Source organism: Pistacia vera, unplaced genomic scaffold, assembly GCF_008641045.1.
Source record: "Pistacia vera cultivar Batoury unplaced genomic scaffold, PisVer_v2 Contig924, whole genome shotgun sequence".
Lineage (NCBI taxonomy): Eukaryota > Viridiplantae > Streptophyta > Magnoliopsida > Sapindales > Anacardiaceae > Pistacia > Pistacia vera.
In genome coordinates this window covers 298,036-320,718 of record NW_022196806.1, presented here as the reverse complement: position 1 = coordinate 320,718, position 22,683 = coordinate 298,036, and the positions used below count along the sequence as shown (strand labels likewise).

The 22,683-nt window shown below is 39.6% G+C and overlaps 5 protein-coding genes across 5 annotated transcripts; 3 read left to right on the top strand and 2 right to left on the bottom strand.

Moving 5' to 3' along the window:
- The first annotated feature begins 7,163 nt into the window (after window positions 1-7,163).
- On the top strand, window positions 7,164-7,867 carry LOC116120100 (ankyrin repeat-containing protein At2g01680-like). The gene is made up of 3 exons (XM_031406036.1): window positions 7,164-7,337; window positions 7,424-7,510; window positions 7,607-7,867. The coding sequence occupies exons 1-3, from the start codon at window positions 7,164-7,166 to the stop codon at window positions 7,865-7,867; spliced, it is 522 nt and encodes a 173-aa protein (XP_031261896.1).
- Window positions 7,868-11,402: 3,535 nt separating this feature from the next.
- On the bottom strand, window positions 11,403-12,825 carry LOC116120098 (L-type lectin-domain containing receptor kinase IX.1-like). Its single transcript, XM_031406035.1, has 2 exons — window positions 12,729-12,825; window positions 11,403-12,307 (listed from the first exon to the last, which is right to left on the bottom strand). Exons 1-2 carry the CDS (start codon window positions 12,823-12,825, stop codon window positions 11,403-11,405), a joined length of 1,002 nt encoding a protein of 333 aa, XP_031261895.1.
- Window positions 12,826-12,962: 137 nt separating this feature from the next.
- On the bottom strand, window positions 12,963-14,136 carry LOC116120097 (agglutinin-2-like). Its single transcript, XM_031406034.1, has 2 exons — window positions 14,132-14,136; window positions 12,963-13,602 (listed from the first exon to the last, which is right to left on the bottom strand). Exons 1-2 carry the CDS (start codon window positions 14,134-14,136, stop codon window positions 12,963-12,965), a joined length of 645 nt encoding a protein of 214 aa, XP_031261894.1.
- Window positions 14,137-17,467: 3,331 nt separating this feature from the next.
- On the top strand, window positions 17,468-17,821 carry LOC116120096 (ankyrin repeat-containing protein BDA1-like). The gene has a single exon (XM_031406033.1). It carries the CDS (start codon window positions 17,468-17,470, stop codon window positions 17,819-17,821), a length of 354 nt encoding a protein of 117 aa, XP_031261893.1.
- LOC116120088 lies at window positions 17,514-18,979 on the top strand. The gene is made up of 2 exons (XM_031406026.1): window positions 17,514-18,049; window positions 18,158-18,979. The coding sequence occupies exons 1-2, from the start codon at window positions 17,948-17,950 to the stop codon at window positions 18,899-18,901; spliced, it is 846 nt and encodes a 281-aa protein (XP_031261886.1). The 5' UTR covers window positions 17,514-17,947; the 3' UTR covers window positions 18,902-18,979.
- Window positions 18,980-22,683: the final 3,704 nt, after the last annotated feature.

Below are 22,683 nucleotides of genomic sequence, written 5' to 3'. Positions count from 1 at the left end.
TATGAGTGTGTAACAAGCAACTCTAGTTCGCAGGATTCTTGCCTTAATTTTTTCATTGGGCAAGGTACCATCTCAGAGATATTGAATAACTAGGGTCATCCAGGAAACTGATTTTATGGTAACCACAGCCTGTTCGGGCGAGCTGATATTAGGGATCTCTATGCATCGAATAGTGATACTTTCTGGGGCATCTGAGTCTAGCGACGAGGCTATTTTTGCCAAGGCATCCGCGACAGAATTACTATCTCTAGGAATCTGCGTGACGCAAAGTGCTTGAAAGACTCGAGTGTGACCTTAGCTTTCTTCAGATAACTGATCATGTTTTCTTCCTTGGCTTCATACTCTCCCAAAATCTGATTAATAACTAGCATGGAATCACTATGAATACTAATCGCGGTTGAACCCATGTCCTTTGCCAACCACAAACCAGCGAGTAGCGCTTCATACTCGACCTCGTTGTTGGTAGCTCTGAACCCAAACCGAAGAATACCATGGATGCGAGTCCCTTCGGGACTAACGAGGAGAAGGCCTGCCTCAACCCTTGTCCTGTTCGAGGATCCATTGACATAGAGGCTCCAGGTTGATAGATTTTGGATAATTTCCTGGGTGACTTTGCTGGACTATTGCTCGGGTTCCTGAATCGGTTGATATGAAAACTCCAAAATGAAATCGATAACAACCTGCCCTGCAGATCGGACTGACTTAGTTCCATTGCCCACTTGAGCAACTTACCAGAAGCCTTTGGCTTCTAGAGGACCTGCCTGAGCAGGTAGTTGGTCAATACATGGATAATGTGGGCGTGGAAATAAGGTCACAACTTCCTAGAGGCGATCAGTAGGGCATAAGCTAATTGCTCCATTTCTGGATACCACATTTCGGCGTCCAGGAAACGCCTGCTCACGTAATATACTGGCCATTGGACTCTGTTGTCTTCCCGAATCAGAGCTGCGCTGATCGCATATCGAGAGACAGATAGATACAGGAGAAGAATTTATGAGGGAGTGGCTTGGACAAGAGAGGCAGCTTTTTGAGGTGCTCTTTAATGCTCTAGAAAGCCTGTTTGCAATTAGGAGTCCATTCGAACATTTTGTTGGCCTTGAGTATCTTGAAAAATGACAAGCAGCGATCTATTGCTTTTGATATGAAGCGACTAAGTGTCGCTATTCACCCATTAAAACTCTGAACCTGTTTCCGGCTGGTCAGGTTGCTTATATCAAAGAGAGCTTGGATCTTTTCGGGGTTGATTTCTATTTCCTTCTGGTTAACCATATAGCCCAAGAATTTTCTTGAGGATACCCTGAATGAACACTTGAGAAGATTGAGCTTCATTATATACCTTCGGAGTATGTAGAACATCTCAACGAGATGCGCTATGTGATCTGAAGCGACATGCGACTTGACCAGCATGTCATCAACATAGACTTCCATTGATTTTTCGATCTGCTCGAAAAACATTCGGTTAACCAGCCGTTGGTAAGTCGCTCCAGCGTTTTTCAGGCCGAATGGCATAACTTTATAGTAATACAACCCCCGATCTGTAATAAAGGAGGTATGCTCTTCATCCGATGTGTACATCAGGATCTGATTATATCCCGAGTAGGCATCCATAAAACTCAACAGCTTATGCCCGAAGGTAGCATCGACGAGCTAGTTGATTCTTGGCAAGGGAAAGCTTTCCTTTGGACATGCATTACTGAGGTCGGTGAAATCAATGTAGGTTTATCATTTGCTGTTAGGCTTCTTTACCAAGATCGAGTTAGTAACCCAGCTCGGGTAAAGTGCCTCCCGGATGGACCCGTTCAAGAAAAGGTTATCTACCTCAACTTTCAAAATGGTATACCGCTCGGAGTCCATTGCTTTCATCTTTTGGCAAACCGGCCTAAACTTACTGTCAATATTCAAGGCATGGCATATGACGTTCAGGCTGATCTCGACCATGTCAACATGAGTCCATGCGAATACGTTGACATTTTCCCTAAGGAAGCTTGTTAGGTTGTTAGTGGGCTGAGGGTTGAGATTACTCCCTATCCTTAGCACTTAGGTCAGCTCGTTTTGATTGACCGACACCTCGGATAGGTCCTTCATCGGCCCACTATGAGGACATTCTTGGATGTCAGGATCCATGTCATCCTTAACTGGGCCAGGCTGTGGTTCGATCCTGCTGATCACCATTGCCTGTTCGGGGATACCTACCAACATTTTTTTCCCTTGCATGCCATCTGTATTGCCCTTACACAACAGTCACGAGATGCGCATATAGATCCACTTTCTTCCCTATCTCCATTAAGGTGGGGAACTTCATCTTCAGATGGTATATCGAGGTGACTGCCTTGAAGTTTCATAGTAGAGGTCGTCCCAATATTCCATTGAAAGCGGACGGACAATCTACCGCTAAAAACTCAGTCATCTTGGTCATTTTGTTGGTTTCTCCCAACGTGACTGGGAGCAAGATCATCCCCTTGGGGATCAAATGATCTATGGTGAAACCGTATAGAAGGATGGAGGCAGCTTCAGATCTGTCTTGTCCAGTTTCATGTTCTTGAAGGTTGCTGAAATAAGATATTCATGGCACTTCCATTGTACACCAACATCCTGTGGACTTTGTACCGACCTATTTCAGGTGTGATGACGAAAGCATCATCGTGGGGATGATGCAATTGCACCGCATCTTTCTCGAAGAAGGTGATTTCTTCCTCTCTGCGAACCTTGGCGAGTTGTGGCATCATGCTCATGACACTTATGGGGTCATGACGGGCTTCCCGAGCATACCTTTCCTGGGCACCTTGAGAATTCCCCGTAAGGTGTAGTCCCCCAAAGATGATCCCCACACTGTAGAGACCTTTGTGACCACGACGCTTCTTCCCTTGTTCTTCTTGATTTTCTCATGAATGGGAGCTGAGTCATCGACAAATTCTTTGAAGTGCCCCTGTTTAATGAGGTCCTCAATTGCCTGCTTGAGGGCCCAACACTCATCGGTGTGGTGCCCATTATCTTGATGATAATGACAGTACTTTTTATTGTTTCTGGTTGAGGGGGATTCTTTATGGGCTCAGGCTCTCCGAGCAAATCGGCCTCCTCTGATTTATCCAGAATAGCCGATATCGAGGCATTCAGGGAAGTATACTAACTCTTGTCATGATCACAATGAGGAACTAGGGCATAAGTTTTCTTGGGCTCGTACCACTACTTCTTTTCTTTTTGTTGATCATCAGTAGCCCATCTGCGATCAGCCTTCCTATTCTTCCCTCGGTTGGGAGCACTGCCTGAAGGACCAAGGTCGTGGCGATTGTGAGCAGCCACAGAATTTTCAAAGCGGAGGTACTTTTCAGTAAGGTTATAGAAGTGAGTGAGGGAAACATCATCCTTATATTGCAGTTCCTTCCACAAGTTTGTATGTGGGCGAACTCCTGCAATGATGAGAGTCCAAACAGACTCTTCGAGATGAGCCACTTTGTGGAGCTCCCTGTGGAAACTGTCTATATAAGATTGGAAGGGTTCACCCCTCTCCTACCGTACATTGCTCAGGTAGGTTAGCGGCATTGAGAACTTCCTGTTCGCCTAGAAGTGCCTAAAAAACGTCGAGCTCATTTGAGGCCATAAGTCGACTGATCCTGTCAAAGCGACCTAAACTAGCACTTGGCATAAGTGGTAAGGGTTACTACCGGGCAACGACATTTTGCTAAGTTTGAGACTTGGTGGAGTTCCATGAGGTCGTTGAACTCGTATATCATAATTCTCGTTGAATGCTTGCATGTCGAGCGTTCTGAATCTCGATGGGAGAGGGGCAACTAACACTGTCAGAGAAAAGGGAGACGCCTCTATGACCTGCCTTTGCTCATTCTGCTGAGCTTTAAGCTGATCTAGAGCTTGCTGTAGTTCCTCAATCTGAGGCAGTGGAGCTACCTAGGGATCACTTTCCGCAATGTCGGTTCAACCCTCATGGTTACTGTTAAGGAAAGACTGCAAGTCGGACTCTTCCTTGTTAGGAAACGACCCGTTAACGTAGCGGAAAAACAAAACGATAATAACAAGGATCGTTTCCATTGAGCCTAGATCAAAGGTACAATTTTTATAGTTTATATAAATACAAGAATCTACAGAAATTAAACATGAGTTTAGAAAAACATACGCACGTTTGGAGGCTCCTCCAAAATAGTCTTTGTACGTATTTGCTACTGACCCAAGCGTAGGATCGAACTTATGAAGTCCACACGAAGACAATCACAAAGAACCAAAAAGAGATTTGCTAGATCCTCTTTGACTTTAAGATTAAGAAAAAAAAAAAGTCAATGAAATTGATTTTTTTTAGGCAAAATGAATATGCCGTGGGAGAGTGTTTAAGGGGCTGCTGTATGTGTGTTTTTCAAAGAGAAACAAAATTCTATTTTTAATTAACACATACCTTTTCTTTTTATAGTAAATTAAGTTGCCCTATTCCTAGTGGAATAGGCTTAGGCTCCAACCCAAACACCCCATGTTACCAAACACTCCCTAATTAGATATTTTATTTATTTCACCATTATCTCAATTAAACTCAATTAATATATATTTAATCTATATATTAACATTTAACAATAATGATGATTTAACATTTAACAATAATGATGATTTAATTAAATATATGCGAACACATATTTAAACGTAATTTCACTTATTTAAATTTTTTAATTAAATAAAGGCTACGACCTCAGCAAATTTAATTGCATTGTGAAATTACCAAAATACCCATTCACCTAAAAAGACAAAAATGCCCTTCTTTCTTCCTGAGTCTTAAATTATCTTCTATGTGTGTGACCCATAGGCTCTTCATCATACCGGCAATGTGTAGTATCTCAATTAACACCAATTAATCATCTCACTAATACACAGACCAAGATTGGCCCCTAGGAAGGCATCATGGCCACCCGATAGATTCAGATTCAGCAAAGTAGCTACCTGTCAATGATATGGTTACCGTGCAATTCGATCCTTTCATCATATGTTATCTCGACGAGACAAAGGCATAGAAATAGTGTCAACTTTTGGTTACTCTCGATATTATGTATTCAGTTTCTGGACCAATGACCCGTATTATAAACTGGATAGAGTAACAACTCAATCCCACTGTGGCCACAGTTTTAGTGTCATTACCATATACTGAATTGTGCCGTGAGATAACTTCTCTCGTACCTGGGAGTGATGAATCCTCCGTCAATCCACCATAGTCTTGATACACTCCTTGATGCAGCCAATCACCACCGTATTGACCACTCTGAAAAGAACTGCGTTAGGCTAGTGTCAAACTACACCAATCGGTGCACAAGGTGCTCCGGTGATCTCAAGTCTAAGGATCACATGCACCACCATTCGTTAGAGGATTTGTTCCATAGACACTGGGATTACCATCCATATGGAATCCTCTGGTGGGTCAATCCAATGAACTTGCTGCGGTGTAATCGCCTATAGCAAGCACCCATGTGTTGCACCAAGTTGTCACCAAACAACCTTGACAAATGAGATCAGTCACTGCCTTTCGACAGGGTCGTTCAACACTATAATAACCTTACCGTATTATCTGTGCCCTTACTTCAGAATAATACTGGGGCTACGGACGTTTCTAGAATGGCCACCATATGTGCTCATAGGGTTCTCACTATCAAGATTTGAAACACTTGATACCCTCGTCACGGTTCTACCATTCTAAGGACATATATCAATACATATTGCAATAATTATGATTTACGCAATATAGAATAAAAGGCCTTTTATTATTGATTAATGAACATTATTACAAAAAGTCAATTCTACAATAATTGATTGGCTCTAGGGCATCTACTCTAACATTCCTCATCTTGGCCGGGAGCCCAAGCCAATCTTGACACACATTGGCTGGAGCCGTGTGATAGCATTGAGCGATTTGGGGAGTCTTCCCGACCTCCGTGGTGGTACAAACTGACCCACTGATGATGGGAATCTCCTCGCCTTGCACCTTTAAAGGCGTGCCCATATGACATGGCGTGGGATAGCTCATGTTACGACATATCGCTAAGTCGCAATGCCACGTGTAATTTACCCGAGGCACGATCGGTGTTCAATAATCCCTTAGAGCCTTTGGGTCCATTGTGTGCCACTTGCTTTCCCTTTCTCTTACGCGCTGCAATGCGTGCAGCATGGGCTTTCACCATTTTTTGTGCTTTCACATGACCTGCAGGCGTTTTTGTCGATGTCATTGCCTCATTGGATTTAGGTGGCATGACCTGATCTAATCGGTCTAGCCTTCGGCTGACCGTTTAAAGAGTATTATTTAACCTCTCTAGGTAACTCATGATGGTTGGGTCGGGCTATGAGCTTGAAGGAATATCCCCTACGATATTCTGTTGGACTGGTGGCACTTCAAGAGAAGTGTCCTCTTATACCTGGCAAATTGCTTCATTACCATGACTGGTTCACTCAGATTCGAAGTCGCCGGCCATTTGTTGTTATAGGACCGATTTGTCAGAGATTTCTCTAATGGAGAGTAGGTACTAAATCAGTGCCCTCCTTCTAGCACCAAACTATTGATACTGGATTTTGACACTAACTACTTGCATGTGTATAATGCTAAATAGACTTAGAAGTCACACGTGATTAGAAGAGTTCGAATTAAATGAAAAGGCGAAGAGCAATGTTTAAAGTGGTTCGAATGCTCAAAAGAGAATCCTACGTCCACTGCTATTGTGTTAATAAGAGAGAAATCAGGTCGCGTTTAGCAAGCTAAGTTACAGTTTGAATGAGAATACAAGAGAGAGAGAGAGAGAGAGAGAGAGAGAGAGAGAGAGAGTTATTTAAGCATAAAATTGGCTAATCCCTTAAAATGAGAGGGAAGTCCTCTATTTATAGTGAAAGAGTTCAAGATAATGATTATGAAAGCTATAAGTGGGTAGGGGCCGTGCAAATCCTTCTCTGTGTCCCATTGGTCACCTGCTTGAGGGATTTCCTCGACTAAAACAGGGTTTTGACATGTGGGCGATCTCCAGCCGCTTGCTGGCCTAGTGCCCACCCGCTACACTGACAGGAACCATGCCACTTGTGCTGGGTGTGACGTGGTCGCACCTGGATAGCCTTTTGAGCTCTGACCATAATTTACTAACGAGGCTCTATGTCAGTCCCACCTTTTCAGGCATAACAAGTTTGGTACTATTCACATGGCAGTAGCAATTGGCCACAACGAGATAGTCCGAGAGCTTTTGAAAGTCAGTAATGAAGTTTGCAATATCAAAGGAATGAATGGAATGACTCCTCTTTATTGTGCTTGCACCAAAGGGAGGGTTGAGACAATTAGTCATCTTCTTGCGGTTTCTTGTACCACTATTTTAGAGGTAACCATAAGAGGCGAAACTGCTCTTCATCTTGCTGTGAAAAACAACCAGTTTCAGGCTCTTGAAACTTTGTGGAATGGTTAAAGGAAAACAATAAACTAGAAATACTAAACTTGAAGGATGAGGAAGGAAATGCCATTCTTGACCTAGCTGCCGCTAGAAGAAATCGTCAGGCAAGTTTTTAGAAATATCAATAAGATTCATATGTGTTTCATTATTTCATTATTATTATAATATAACAATACTTTGTTTTTGCATGATGTGAACAGATGTTGGAATTATTATTGAAGTGCAACATTACAAATCATGAGGTGTTGCAAGTAAATGGTAAGAGCCAGAGTGGCCTAACTATATTTGATCTTCTACTTTTCCCATGTGAAACTAGCTATGGTGACATTGAAATGGTCCTCATATATGCTGTTGCAGAGAGCTCTACAAGTTCCCACCAAGTTGAAATTCAAGTTCTGGTCCAATCTGAACAACCAGTACTTGAAAATAATATGTCACCAACGCCAAGAAATTTGTCTTGAGAAGAAATAATGAACTGAGAAGAAGACTTCAAATTTGAATGGGACGGAAGTGACTAGAATCGAGTAAGATCTGATTTATTAGTGGTAGTTGTATTAATGGCAACTGCGACTTACCAGGCTATCCTAAGTCCTCCAGGTGGAATTAGTGATGAAGATGGTAAAAAGGTCAAGCAATTTTAGCTTCTCATGGTATCGTTGCTTTCACTTGGTTCATGTTCTTCAATAATGCTGGGTTTTTTACATCCTTGCACACCATCATGGTACTCACTAGCAATTATCCTTTGTTTTGGGAGGTGTATGTAGCCTTATTTGCGATGGCGATTACTTATGATAGTGCAATGATATCAATGGAACCTGCCACAACAGCCTCTGTAGGGTTTGCATTGGCTTTTTCGGTCCCCTCGAGGCCAAAAACACCCACTCCCTAATGTCGTCGAAGCCCATATTCCCCAAATTGGCAGCCTATTTGTTGTTTTGGTTTCTTTTTTTTTGTTGATATTTAGTTTATATTGATTGTGCAGATTTTTCAAAGCGTAAATTATAAAGACTATAGGTTGGAGGTTATAAGCAATAAGGTACCATACTTTCCCATAAGGGTGACAGTTAGGTCGAGTTGGCAAGTTTTTAGAGAATAATAGAGATTTTACAAGAATAAAAGAAGGGTATGGACCGATTCAAAGAGAGTTGTTTTGGTCATTTTGTGAACATTGGAGAAAATTGGAAAAAAGCGTTCTGGGGGCAAGACTGCTTATATGTGGTTGCACTCAGTTAAAAGCCAAAAACAATTAAATGTGGTTCGTGGTGGATGGAAGCCACTACGTTTTGGGTGATGGAATATCCTTAATGATAGGCTTAAGATGTGGGGCATTCCAGATGCGGAGGCAAGAGAGAATAAAAAGAGTAGGGTAGCCGATAACTTGGCTAAAAAGGTTTTTGGGGGAGGGGGGGGGGGGGGGGGGGGGGGGGGGGGGGGGGGGGGGGGTGGGGGTGGGGGGGGGGGGGGGGGGGGGGGGGGGGGGGGGGGGGGGGGGGGGGGGGGGGGGGGGGTGGGGGGAGGGGGGGGTGGGGTGGGGGGGGGGGGGTGGGGGGGGGGGGGGGGGGGGGGGGGGTGGCGGAAGGCGTCTATTACAGGACGCGATTTAGAGGAGAGGTTAGGAGAAGGTGGGTATACCTCTTCAGAGAGGTTCAAGATGTGTTTGGTATGGTTCGTACATTCGATCCTAATGACTTCTTACTCAACAAAAGCAATTAATATGGATTGGGTGAAGTTTGCAAGCAGCATGGACTTCTTTAATGCTTTATCCATGGGGACAGGTATCATTTCAGCTAACCATGGACTCCCTGTAAGGAAAAAGACATGACGTTAAAGCATTGCCAATTTGTCGGGAAGGATAGGCCGAGCACATACAATTTGTTTGGCTTTCCATGGGCAATGCAAGTAAATATTAATAGTTTTTTGTTATATTTTTTTGTATGTGTTTTAATTATGATATAGACTATTTTTTTACAATGTAGGCTTGGATGTATGAGGCTGCCCTTATCCTAGCTAAGGCGGTGGGGGGGAAAGAAGACTTTAGATGAGTGATCGCAATTTTCTAGGATGTTGCAGTGGCACATCGAGAAGTGTACCCATTGGGATTATGACAAAATAGACATGAAAATTCAAATGGCTCGAGTAAGATTAAAGGATTAATCTTTTGAATATGCACTAGCTTTTAAATGTGGCTTAAATTTGATTTTTTTTTTCTTATTGCAGGGAGTCGTCCGTCCCTTCCTCACCGCTACTAGGGGTGAAGTGGGAGAGGAGTATGTTACATAGTTCAAAGCACTGGATGATGCAGCAGATGAAGGGATAGATAGCTTAATGCGGGACCTAGAAGGGGTCACGCATGTGAGTGCAGTTGCAGGGCCACTGCTTGAGAATGTGCTATTTTAGCACTAAGGAAGTTGTGCGTGAATCTACTACCAATGAGCACCTCTAATTCGTGATGGCCAATTTGAGCCTTAAGCCGCATGGTGCGAGGGATGGACTAACCGATGAGCGTGTGTAAAGAAATTTTTGGTTCGATCAGATCTGTATGCTGGTTCTCTATCGAATTTTCATCCACAACCTCTTCACACACAATCTCGTTGGTTTCGGTGTGGCTCTCCAGCAATAACAGTTGAGGTCCTTGGCACCTATGTCTTGCAGTAAACTTGTCATTACAATTAAAACAAAGTCCTTGTACACGTTTTCTTTGCATCTCATCCTAAGTCAATCTCTTTACAGGTGAAGCTTTTGTTGGTGTTGGTAGAACTGACGGGGTGCGAGTAAGTAGTGGTTGGTGTGAGATCCTCCTTTGCCGCTGTAGTTGTTCGTCCTTCATGCGAGCCAAGCTTATCACCTCCTTCAAGGTTTTAGGCTTAAACATATGAATTGCTTCTGAAGTTTCGGATCGCAAAGCACTCATGAACGATCCTACGAGCGCCTTCTGTGACCAACAGTAAACCCGATTACCTAGCCTCTCGAACTTTTCTTGGTAATCGCGAAGGGATCCGACTTGTCAAACTTTGGATAGGGCTTCATCAAAATCTTCACCCTCTGTAGGTCCAAAACGAGCCCACAGTTCCTCCTCAAATGATTCCCATGTAACCAAGCGACCTTCCTCCTGGTAAGCTCGACGCAACCATTGCCACCATTGGTTGGCTTCTCCTTCAAGGTGGAAAGATGCTAAAGATACCTTTTGGTTGTCTATTGTGCTTTGAAATTCAAAGAATTGAGGTACTCGGTTGAACCATTCAGTCGGGTCATCTCCGGAGTATCTCGGAAATTCTAACTTTGCCATTTTGGAAGAGAAAACCTATCTCAGCTTGTTGATGGTTTCCTCCAAACGATGCGGCTTATTAGTTATGCCTAACTCCAATCGTTGCATTCCATCTTGAACTCCACCGAGTCTGGCCCCCAAAGCCTCGATCCTCTCTTTGTTGGACGCCATTGTAACCTGGCTCAGATACCGCTGATACGTCCCAGTCAAGGATTTGTGTACTACAGCAATTAATTACAAGTATTCTCTTCGGGTGAGAACAGACCACACAAAGAAATTGGGTTAAAATATCTGATATCCTTTATTGATGTCCATGAGCAATAAATACAAATAAATCTAACAAACTTTCAGCATATGTTGTGGAAGCTAAAGGTCCTTAACACCATAATGAAATAAATTCAAATAACAAAGGGGAAAGCGAAAATCAATGCAACAACTTTTATTTCTTCTACCACTACTTATGACTCGTTTCTGCACGTGGTTGTTAATCCCTCCTAAATTCCTTGGCCAGGAGAGAATAGAAGCTTGACTATGCGTACGTGTTTTCATGCATATGATATTTTGGATTTCTTTTGATGACACGTTGCAAACATCGTGGCCCATCCAAAGTCTCATCACACATTTCTCATTAAAAAAAGAAATCTTAAATTAATCAAAGAAACACATGTACTGAAATATTTAATGTGTATTGTTCAAAAGCGCTGCGGATGAAGAAGCACCAGAAGATGATGTCAACTGTGAGGAATTTGTGTTGTGATTAGAACTGAAGATTGGTTAAGGTTTTGACCTCCTTCTGAATAAATGGCCCCATACGAAATCGAAAGTACAGATATGGGCATATTTCCTGAAGGTGCTAAATACGTTGGCACAGGCATCTTTGGTGGAAGAGCCGGCAATGGAGCTTCAGAATTAAGCACATGAATGGCCTGCCTTATTGAAGGCCTGAGATTTTCATCTGGGTGAGCACACCACACCCCAACTATCATCAACACTTTCATCTGTTGCTCATCAAAATCTTCACTTAGTCTTGGATCTGCAGCTTCAAGAAGTTTTCCGCTTCCATACAGTTCCCAAACCCACTGCGCCATATGGACTTGACCTTCTTTTGCCATAGGGTTTATTGGTTTCCTCCCACAAGCTAATTCCAAAGCAACAACTCCGAAACTGAATACATCTGATTCTTTGCTAGCCTTGCCTGTTATAATACATTCAGGAGCCATGTAGCCCATTGTTCCTGCCAAAACTGTGGTTTGTGACCCTTTCGAGTGTTCTACAAGCCTAGCTAATCCGAAATCTCCAATCTTAGCCTTGAAATTTGAGTTCAACGTAACGTTGCTTGATTTAATATCTCGGTGGACAACGCACTGTTCCCATTCTTCATGCAAATATAGCAATCCTGAGGCCAAGTCCTTAGCGATTTTGTACCTCATCTCCCATTTCAATAAGCAGTTTTCTTTGAAAAGATGGGAGTCTAAGCTGCCATTAGGCATGAATTCATAAACAAGGAGGAGTTCCTTCTTCTCATGGCACCAACCCAGAAGTTGCACCAAATTTCTATGCCTCAATCTACTAATAATTTTTACTTCTGACACATACTCCTTTACCCCTTGTTTAGACCCTTTTGAAACCCTCTTAACTGCAATATAAGAATTTGATTCCCTCAAAAATCCTTTATAAACCCCGCCAAAGCCTCCTTGTTGGTTTCAGCCGGAGATAACAAGAGAAAATAAAAACAGAGCACCGTAAAAGTTTTCCAAAAGAAGCTTATCATATTCATTGAAGAAAGACAGTATATAACACTTAACAACTCTCTGCTAATTACACCAACTACAGCAGATATTACAGCTTTCAAAATTCAAATTTCATCACACATATTACTTCTAATACACTTTACTTAAATACCCTTAATTTTCTAAATGAGTTATTACACAAAAACACTCCCATGCACGTTAAGAACACTGCTGCATGTAACCGTCTGCATCTTCCAAACACAAACTTGCAGACTTGAGCATTTGAAACATTTCCAGCAAAGCATCACTACATCAACACTCCTTCACCTAACTTGTGTTCATCGTTGAAATTATTTGTTGCGCCGGCCAATTCCTTGAACGAAAACCTCTTGGGTCCGGTTCCCTTTTCAATTTCATCATCCATATACTCGCTGAACCCATGTCTATCTACATCAGCGTCACCGTGTCTCTTCCTACGTATGACAGCAAGCCAAACCAAAAGCAACCCTCCAACTAAAAAAGCTCCACTTATACTCAATCCCACTGCGAGTCCTGCTCTACTTATTCTTCTTCTGCTTTCTCTCTCGACGATAGGAGTCGAGTTATCACTTGGTGGTGTCGATTTGCAGCTTCTAAGCTTGAATTAAATTCCCAAGAGTAAACGCTAAATATTGCATATCGGCTTCCTGTTGCTGCTGAGAAGCCAAAAGTGACCAACTCAGGTAAATAAAGCCTCAAATCTATTTCATAATCGAGGTACTGCATCACTGTGACATTATTTCTAAAGCCAGTGAAGGCAACACTCAGATTTTGTGTACTAGAATTGTAACTGATCCATGCTTCATTTCTCTGTCCACCCTCGACGCTACTCCACCACGAAACATTGGTGCTTGATCTCATTGAGCTGATATCAATGCCTACATGATCACTTGACGGAATCGGATCCCAACCAATATTGTAGAAGATGTCGAATTCCACTGCAACAAACGGATTAGATGTGGAATTTAGAGGCTCGTCATCTTTTGTATGACCGAAAGAGCCTCCACCTTTAACTGTAGGAATTATCGAACCTCCAGGGGCAAGGAAGAACGCCAATCCATCTCCGTATGAAGTTCTGTTTTGAGAATCAATAACAAAAGAGAAATGGGTGGTGAAATCTGTGAGTTTTCTCGTCGTTTTGTCCCAAAGCGGCAGGGCTTTACTATAAGTGGTGAACGAAATAGAGAAGCAACAGGAACAAAATAATAATAGTTAAACAAAACAAACAGTAAACAAAGAAAGTAATACGCGTGATTTACCCTGGTTCACCCAATGTAGGCTACGTCCAGCTGAGTCAATATTATTGCAATATGCCTCATTTCTCTCGTTTACAATGAATGAATTGTTCTCACACCCATAACAAGAGAAAAGTATGTTTATATACTAGGTTTAAGGGATTAAACCTAGTTTTACAAGAATTCCTATTCCTAAGCCCAACCCAAAAAGGAATTAATAACTTAAAAGGAATCCTACAGCGGTTATACATGGAAAAGCCCAAAACCGCCTACGGGCTCGGGGGCGCTGCCCCTGCGACCCCCGCCCGCTGACCGGACAGCGGGACCCCCGAGTGCGTCTCCGTTACCCATTAATGCTAAAGTAGTCGACAACTCCAACAAGTGGCACGACCAGTCATGTCCGTTCTTGAGACTAGTTGAATGGTACCGTTTTGGTCAGGATAATCTCTCTCATACTTCATGTTATCGCCATACAAGGGATCGAATTTAGAATAGTTGAGGGATAAAGAACTTGCGAATGGGATCACGAGAGAGAATATATAGTGATGATGATGAAATGGAGAAGAAGAGGCTGGTTAGTGCTGCAGCTGACGGCCATTTTTTTGAGGAAGGAGAAGGGTTTCGAAGATTCAAGAGATGTTCATTAAAATAACAATATAGGTGAGGAATAAGAAGTCTTCAACTGGTGTGGCACTCATTGGTTTCAGTATTTCACAGGCAGCTTCGTTTTACTCAGTCAACTTGACCAGATTCTTTCAACGGTTGTGATGGAGTGAACGGTGAACCCAATATTAATATTATTTAATAAAAGAAACTTGTATCGTTTCATAATTGGACTTTTGTGGAGGCTAGAATAGAAGTACTTGTATCAGAAAAATTTATTTATCTATTAGTTAAGGAGGACCCAACTGGGAGTAGTATAGCCAAGTTAAACTCAGATTTCTGATAATTTTACAAATCTTGAAAGAAGGTTGAATTTAATAATTCCGAGGAATTCCGAGGAAATTAGTTAAGGTTTTGTTATTACATATCTGAGACATTTATATTCAATTCATTGTTGTTAAAAATTTCTAGAGAAATGTCATCTGCTGACAAATAAAAAATGAGGCTTAAAACAATGATTTCTGTTGTTGAGTTTACTTGAGTTCTTATTTTTTTATTTTTTTATTTTTGGACATGCAATTATGCACATTAAGATGGGTTAAACCATGTTTGTAATTTTATTATATGGGCTTATTCATTAATTGTTTAAAATTGCTTTGTACTGCAATGGCCGGCCCACGCATAATTTATAAGAGTCGTAACAGTATATATCTATTTCAGAGCAAGAATATTAAGAAAAAAGAGAGAATTTTTTTTATTAGTGGCTGTGCCAAATGGAAGCGCCATGCCTCTATCCTGAGTAACGAGTGGACGGTCAAAAGAGACAGCAAAATTTGTTGTTGCGATGATAGTCAATAGAACGTTAAAAATAATTATAATAAGTTGACTTAAAGCCCCATGAAGCAAAGGTTAATTGTTAATTGGCCTTGAGACATGCGAGTGCTACAGGTAACATCTGGACATATATATACCACATTAGGTTTACTATTTTATACTGTTTTTATCGGTTCGGTTTACATGTAAAGATTTAAAAAGAGTATAATTACGTATAATATTGCTGGAAGCAGGTTATATATCATACAATTGAAAGATTTCTCTTCAGATTTGAGTTCACTGATAACAAGTACAGTACATTATCAATCATAACTTTAATATAAATATATTAGAGTAAACGATGTATTCCCACCCAAAGTTTAGCGAAATCCAAGATTTGTATTCCTGATTTTATAAATTCTAAATTACGACCCTTAAATGGACGTCTTTAGTGACAGATGGCATCTAACATAGAAGTAGAGGTGCTTTTACAAAACTGCCCTTGGACTCTCTTATTCACTATCACCAACACTTCCCCTTTGCACGTTTTCCCCCACATTACCCACTACACCGAGCCCCCCGACACTTCCATCAGATTCCCCACATCACCCACTCCAAAACACCTAACATTCCTTCCCTAGTGCACCCTTAAATCATTGCCCAACGACCACTACCCCTTTGCACATTTTCCCCTTTTTTAGGCCAAATTTCAGTCAATTTTGACACCGGAAACCACCACTAACACCACCACTCAAACCCTCATCCTCTCTGTGAGCTTTTGAGCAAAAACAGAGAAAAAGAATCAAGAAAAGAGTTTTTGGAAATCTGTATGTATTGAGCTTAGAAGAGAATACACATGTTTAGTAACACTTTTATAGTGTTTTTATAACTAGACAGTAACTAACTAATCACTTGCTCTAACTATAGTAACAAACTACTTAACAGAAACAGTAATTAAGCACTAACGGCTTATCTAACCATTCACCCTTTACTAACATCTTCCCTCAAACAAGACTGGGATTTGATATTCTGACCTTTACTAACATCTTTCCTCAAACATGACTTTACTAGACCTTATAATGCTCATAAATTTATCTTCTTTACAGGACAATTCAAGCATTAAAGTGATTACTGAACCAGTCAATTTTGCAAATTCGCAGTCAATATATTCTTCATCTCTTCATGTTATTTTCCCGAAATTGACTAGGGAAAACTATAGATTTTGGAAGTTACAAGTTCTTTTTGCGGTTGGCTCTCATGATTCAGAGGAACATCTCACTGGATTGATTGCATGTTTAGCTCCTTTCGTCAAAGTTTAAGTTGAAGGATTTGACGAGATGACCGAAAAAAAACCTAATCCTTAATACAACTTGTGGAAGAAGACTGATAAGCTGTTAGTAAGCTAGCTTCTTAGCTCAATTTCTAAATCCATGTTCATAGTAATCTCTAAATGTCAGTATTTTGCCGATATAGAAGATGGAAAAATTTTCATTTAATAGATACGTAAGCAAAAACTATTAAATTTAATCTCATATTTATAAGAATTAAATCATAACTGAAACTTAATTATTAAATATAGATTTTTTAAACCTTGATATATAAGCAAAAACTATAAAATTTAATCTCATATTTATAATAATTAATCATAACTGAAACTTAATTATTAAATATAGATTTTCTAAACCTTGATCCAAGAATTTAGAAAGATATTTTTAGGCCTAGTTTAGGATTGTTGCGGATAAAGAACTAATCACATATTTTAGGATTCAAAAGATACTTTTAATTGGAGATTCAATTTGACTCTTGTTTAAACTTGCAAGTTAAACTCTATTATTTTAATACTTAAGAGAACACCCGAAACAAAAAAGAGAAAAAAAAAAAAAAAAAAACAACTAAATGAATGTATAGTTCAAGTTTTGCCCAAAAAAAAGAAAAAATATAGATACTTAAATTTAACCAAGGCAAAATAAGAGACACTGTAGAAATTAGAATTTTCAAACTTTTGGGAGTTTTCATTTTTCTCCGTGATAATCAAATGATACGTCCGCGTGACTAATAGGATAGAATTGACTCCACTATAGATTCTAAATTTGAAAAAAATTTGATGTTGTTTGAATTCCTTTGCACAGCTTTAAAATTCTAGGTACGTTCAACTTCGAGAGCTACCCTATTCATCCAACTCCATGAAGAAATTTTAAACTTTCTGCAGTGGGAGATGAAGAAATTTTTGTTTTCTTGGCGTATTCAGCTACCTAATTTTGCTCCCTCTTCTCACAGGACCCACACGTCATGTTAGTTGAAGAATTGACTAATAGATGTTTGTGTGATTATTAGTATTTTGATTATTATTTTTGAAAACAAAAAAAAAAAAAAAAAATGGATTCCTCAATGTTTGTGGCTGCTAAAGAAGGAAACACTCAACTTCTTCTTCAACTTCTCCATGATGATCCTCTTATCCTAGAGCGTGTAACAACTAGTAGCAGTGACACTCCTTTGCACGTTGCAGCCATGTTTGGGCACTCTGATTTTGTAAAGGAAATCATCAAACACAAAAGTAATGCAGGGGAATATGTAAAGGAATTAAACCAAAATGGTTTTGGTGCAACTCACATGGCGGCAGCAAACGGCCATAACGAGACAGTCCTAGAGCTTTTGAAAGTCAATAATGAACTTGGCAATCTCAAGGGAAAGGATGGAATGACTCCTCTTCATTGTGCTTGTACCAAATGAAGGGTTGAGACAATTACTTACCTTCTAGCAGTTTCTTGCATCTCTATTTTGGAGGTAACCATAAGAGGCGAAACTGTTCTTCATGTAGCAGTGAAAAACAACCAGTTTCAAGCCCTTGAAACCTTGATGGAATGGTTAAAGAACAACAATCAACTGGAAATAATAAACTTGATGGATGAGGATGGAAACACCATCCTCCACCTAGCTGCCGCTACAAGAAATCGTCAGGTAAGATTTTTAGAAATATTAATAAGATCCATATGTGTTTCGTTGTTGCATTACTATTATTATTTAATTATAATATAACAATACTTTGTGTTTGCACGATGTGAACAGATGTTAGAATTATTGTTGAAGTGCAACGTTACAAATCCTGGGATGTTGAAAACAAATGCTAAGAACAAAAGGGGCCTAACTGTATTTGATCTTGTTCTATTTTTCCCATGTGAAACTGGCTATGCTGACATTGAAATGGTCCTCCAATACGCTGCTGCAAGTTCCCACCAAGCTGAAACTCAAGTCTCGGTCCAATCTGAACATCCAGTACTTGATAATAATATGTCACCAACGCCAAGAAATTTGTCTCCAGAAGAAGTACTGGACTGGGAAGAATACTTCAAATTCGAATGGGAAGGAAGTGAGCGGAATCGAGTAAGATCTGATTTATTAGTGGTAGCTGTATTAATGGCATCTGCGACTTACCAGGCTGTCCTAAGTCCTCCAGGTGGAATTAGTGAAAAAAATGGTCTAGCAAATTTAGCTTCTCATGATGCTATAACTTTCATTTGGTTCATGTTATCCAATAGTGCAGGGTTTTTCATTTCCTTGATTACCATCGGGATACTCACCAATAATTATCCTTTGTTTTGGGAGTTGTATGTTGCTATACTTGCGATGGCAGTCACCTATGACAGTGCAATGATATCAATTTCCCCACCTGGACGTATCCGGCTGTTCTTCGTTTGCCTTTCCATTGTAATGCCCATATCCATACCCTTTTTAAGTTATAAAATAAGAAAATGGTACAAAGGGAGACTTGGACCATTTGCATATAGGCTACATCGACAACAAAATGCCTGACAAATAATTGCCTCCACAACTTTTCAATCAAGTTGCAGCTTTCACTTTGTTGTTGTATTGAAGTACCTACAAGATCATCTCTCAGTGTTTTGTAAAATAATTTTCATTATAATAAAGTATTTCGTGTCACTGCGGTTAAAAATCTCTAAGAATTTATTCGGTTTGATTTATCTATTTATCAAAAAGCTTGTTTAAAGTTAAAACACTTTTTGAAATTTTTTCGAAATTGTTTGGTTATCAAGATTTCAAAAGTAGGATTTAAAATAAACTATTTTACATTTATTGGCAAATGCAACAAACTCTTCTTACAGTGTTGAAAATTTCAAAAACATAAGTTTAAGTTTAAATTTTCTGGCAGATTAAAGTTTTTATTTTATTTAAAAAACAAATTAAAATTAACCCCGCCTTTACCCAACAACAACAACAACCCCCCCCCCTCTTTTTCTTTTTTTTCTAACCAAGCAAACTTTTCATGTAACTTTTAACTATCAACTACAAATTGCTAAAGCTGCATGTAGCATTGAACAGGTTGAAGTATTTCCATTGGCCACTTTATGAGAAGAAAACACTTTATCCACATATGAAACCTGCAAAAGAATATAAAATTAATAATTGATTAATGAATTAAACTATCATCTATGTTTGAACCCTTCAACAATAAGAAAAATTAGAGAGATAGAAGATACTATTTCTAGTCCAATTTAGCTTATAATGTATTAAGAAAGTCGTGGAGGTCTTTTTCTTGTTAGAGTACTTTTCCACAAGTCAAGACAAGTAATTCATTTGATTTGTTTAGTCTGCTCCCAGGAATACCCAATGCTCAAGCCGGCCTAGGGATAAACAAAGTCTACTATTTTCTTATATAAGAGAAAAACAAAAAAAGATGTCATCCAATGTGAATTTATTTAAACAAATGGATTCCTCAATGTCTGTGGCTGTAGGATTTCTTTAAGTTATTAATTTCTTATTGGTGGAGCTTAGGAATATAAATCCTTGTAAAACTAGGTTTTGTCACTTAAACCTAATATATAAACATATTTTTCTCTTATTATGAGTGTGATAGCAAATCATAGGGCAATTCATTCATTGTAAATGAGAGAGGAAATGAAGTATTGCAATAATATTGACTCGGCTGGACGTAGCCCATATTCGTTGAACCAGGGTAAACCACGAGTGTTATTTTCTCTGTGTTTACTGTCTATGATTTTCTTTGCTATTATTTTGTTCTCGTTGTTGTCTCTATTTCGTTCAGATACTCCTTTGTATGTGTAGATGGTAAAATCTACAATTAATTCGAAAGGAAGAATCTTGTGAGAAGCGAGCCACTGATAATCAAATGGACCTGCAAAGACAAAGGAAAGAACGTGAAGGCTCGGGTGACATCGATGTGGTGTTTGCTGTAGGCATTCTAATGCTAAAGTTAGCACAGTTGAAGGTATTTTAGTGAGGGCTAAGAGCGAGAAGGGTTTATCATAATAATGCGGTTAGGGTAGGATTATAGTAAAGTGGCCAGAGCACAACTTTACGGAGGCTAAGGGTGGCTAAGGGTGGTAAAATTAGTCAGGACTAAGCCTTACGACGGGAGAGATGGTGATTCCTGGGAGTAAGAACGTTGAGAGATAAAGCTATGTGTTGTATTGAATGAATAATGAGAGGTTTAACCCTTGTTTATATAGTCAGCCAAAGAGGCTAGAGTCCTAGTTGAACCCTAAATCCTACTTAATATGAGAGTTCGAAATAGGAAGGAACCTTTTATCGGTTTAAAAGTACTAATTCATGTAAGATTTTGGATCTTGAATGAATTATGAAGGTGATAAATTTCTTATTCCTATTTGAGATGAATGTGGGCTAATGGACTACAGCCCAGTTTTGTTTATTCTTATAGAAAGGCCCACATCATGGTGCAACCCAAAGGGTAAGTTGGCTCAATTCGTAGGGTGGCTTTGATCATAGAAAGCCCCAACTCGTAAAGTAGCCCATCTCGTGAAAGAGTTGACTCATGGTGTGGTACAGCTGGTAGAATGGGACGACCCATAGAATAAACCTTTTTATAAAGTGGGTCATCCAATTTGATTGTCAATCTACAATACGGATTTAAGTGTAGGTCCAACCGGAATTGGACTAAGGCACTGTGTCGTATTTAGTATGCAATTCGTTATTGGACTTGACAAGGCCTAGTACATTTTTTGGCCTATACAACAAGTTTCTGCCATGCTTGGACACGTTTATTTTTTTGAAGGAACTCATCTGACGTAAAACTAGTGCAGTGGAATATCCTCAAGAATTGAACCAACATGGTTTTGGCGCTATTCACATGGCGGCAGCAAATGGCCACAACGAAACAGTCCGAGAGCTTTTGAAAGTCAATAATGAAGTTTGTAATCTCAAAGGAAAGAATGGAATGACTCCTCTTCATTGTACTTGCACCAAAGTAAGGGTTGAGACAATTAGTCATCTTCTTGCAGTTTCTTGTACCATTATTTTGGAGTTAACCGTAAGAGGTGAACAGCTCTTCATCTCGCTGTGAAAAACAACCAGTTTCAGGTTCTTGAAACTTTGTTAGAATGGTGAAAGCAAAAGAATCAACTAGAAATACTAAACTTGAAAAATGAAGAAGGAAATACTACACTCCATTACCTGCCTGTTGGAATGTGAACACTTTTTGGTAATTGATGAAGAAAAGGCAAGTAAGAAGAAAAAAAAAAATTAAGTTTTAAGAAAATTTCTATTTTAGGAATTTGTAATTGAGAATATTTGTTTTCCTTTACTTTGAGTTGTATTAGGAAAGAAGAATTGGTTTAAGATTTTATTTAGAGTTAAAATAGGAGAATGAATTAAATTAGAGAAGTCATATTAGGATTTGAAATATGAATCCTAGTATAAAAAGAATGTCCTATTCTATTTATAAACAGAGGGGTTAGAACCAATTCAAGGTGATAAGAGAAGCCACAAGAGAAGGGAGAGAATGTGAGAAACAAAAGATGTGAGAAGGTGTATTAAATACCATAGGAACCAGGTGTCTGCCAAAGTAGAAGGGTTAATGGTGTCGTATGCACTAGCATTTGTGTTCTTAAGATTATAGTGAAATGATCTCATTCGTGGATATAGGCAAGTTATGTCGAATTACGTAAAATATCGTGTGCCTGTGTGTGTTGTTATTGTTGTTCTTTATTTTATTTTTTACTTTTAACATGGTATTAGAGCTTATATTCTCAAGGGACCTATGAGAGAAGGGCCTATGGAAGATGAAACGAAAATTGCAAGGTGATGTCTGCAAGAATGTTGGCGACAGGATCAACGAGAGAAAGCCATCAAGTCACTTCAACAAGAAGATTGGAGGGCGGAAGAACAATTAAGCATGTAATGTGCTTGGTTGTTTGAAGCTTATACACTTGAAGAAAAGGGGTAGTAAGCTTGAAAGAGAGACTTGAAAAGTCATCTTCGACCGGATATAGAAGCCTATAGTCCGATGGGACTCTGAAGAAGTCCAGAAGAAAGCATGCCGAATAACATGTTTTGAACAACTAAGTTGTGAGAGATATGCATCCAAGAAGTAAGGAGGAATAAGAGAATGAAGAACAAGTTTGAAGTTCAATACCAAAAAGGTTCAAGGAGGAGTGTTGGAATGTGAACACTTTTTGGTAATTGATGAAGAAAAGGCAAGCATGAAGAAAAAAGAATTTAAGTTTTAACAAAATTTCTATTTTAGGAATTTGTAATTGAGAATATTTGTTTTCCTTTACTTTGAGTTGTATTAGGAAAGAAGAATTAGTTTAGGATTT

Coding starts and splice junctions, on each gene's coding strand:
- LOC116120100 (XM_031406036.1), top strand. CDS start 7,164: ATGGCAGTAGCAATTGGCCACAACGAGATAGTCCGAGAGCTTTTGAAA. Junction 7,338..7,423: donor CTTGTACCACTATTTTAGAG/GTAACCATAAGA, acceptor GAATGGTTAAAG/GAAAACAATAAACTAGAAAT. Junction 7,511..7,606: donor CCGCTAGAAGAAATCGTCAG/GCAAGTTTTTAG, acceptor TGATGTGAACAG/ATGTTGGAATTATTATTGAA.
- LOC116120098 (XM_031406035.1), bottom strand. CDS start 12,825: ATGGATGATGAAATTGAAAAGGGAACCGGACCCAAGAGGTTTTCGTTC. Junction 12,308..12,728: donor CAACGATGAACACAAGTTAG/GTGAAGGAGTGT, acceptor CTTATATTGCAG/TTAAGAGGGTTTCAAAAGGG.
- LOC116120096 (XM_031406033.1), top strand. CDS start 17,468: ATGGATTCCTCAATGTTTGTGGCTGCTAAAGAAGGAAACACTCAACTT.
- LOC116120088 (XM_031406026.1), top strand. CDS start 17,948: ATGGAATGGTTAAAGAACAACAATCAACTGGAAATAATAAACTTGATG. Junction 18,050..18,157: donor CCGCTACAAGAAATCGTCAG/GTAAGATTTTTA, acceptor CGATGTGAACAG/ATGTTAGAATTATTGTTGAA.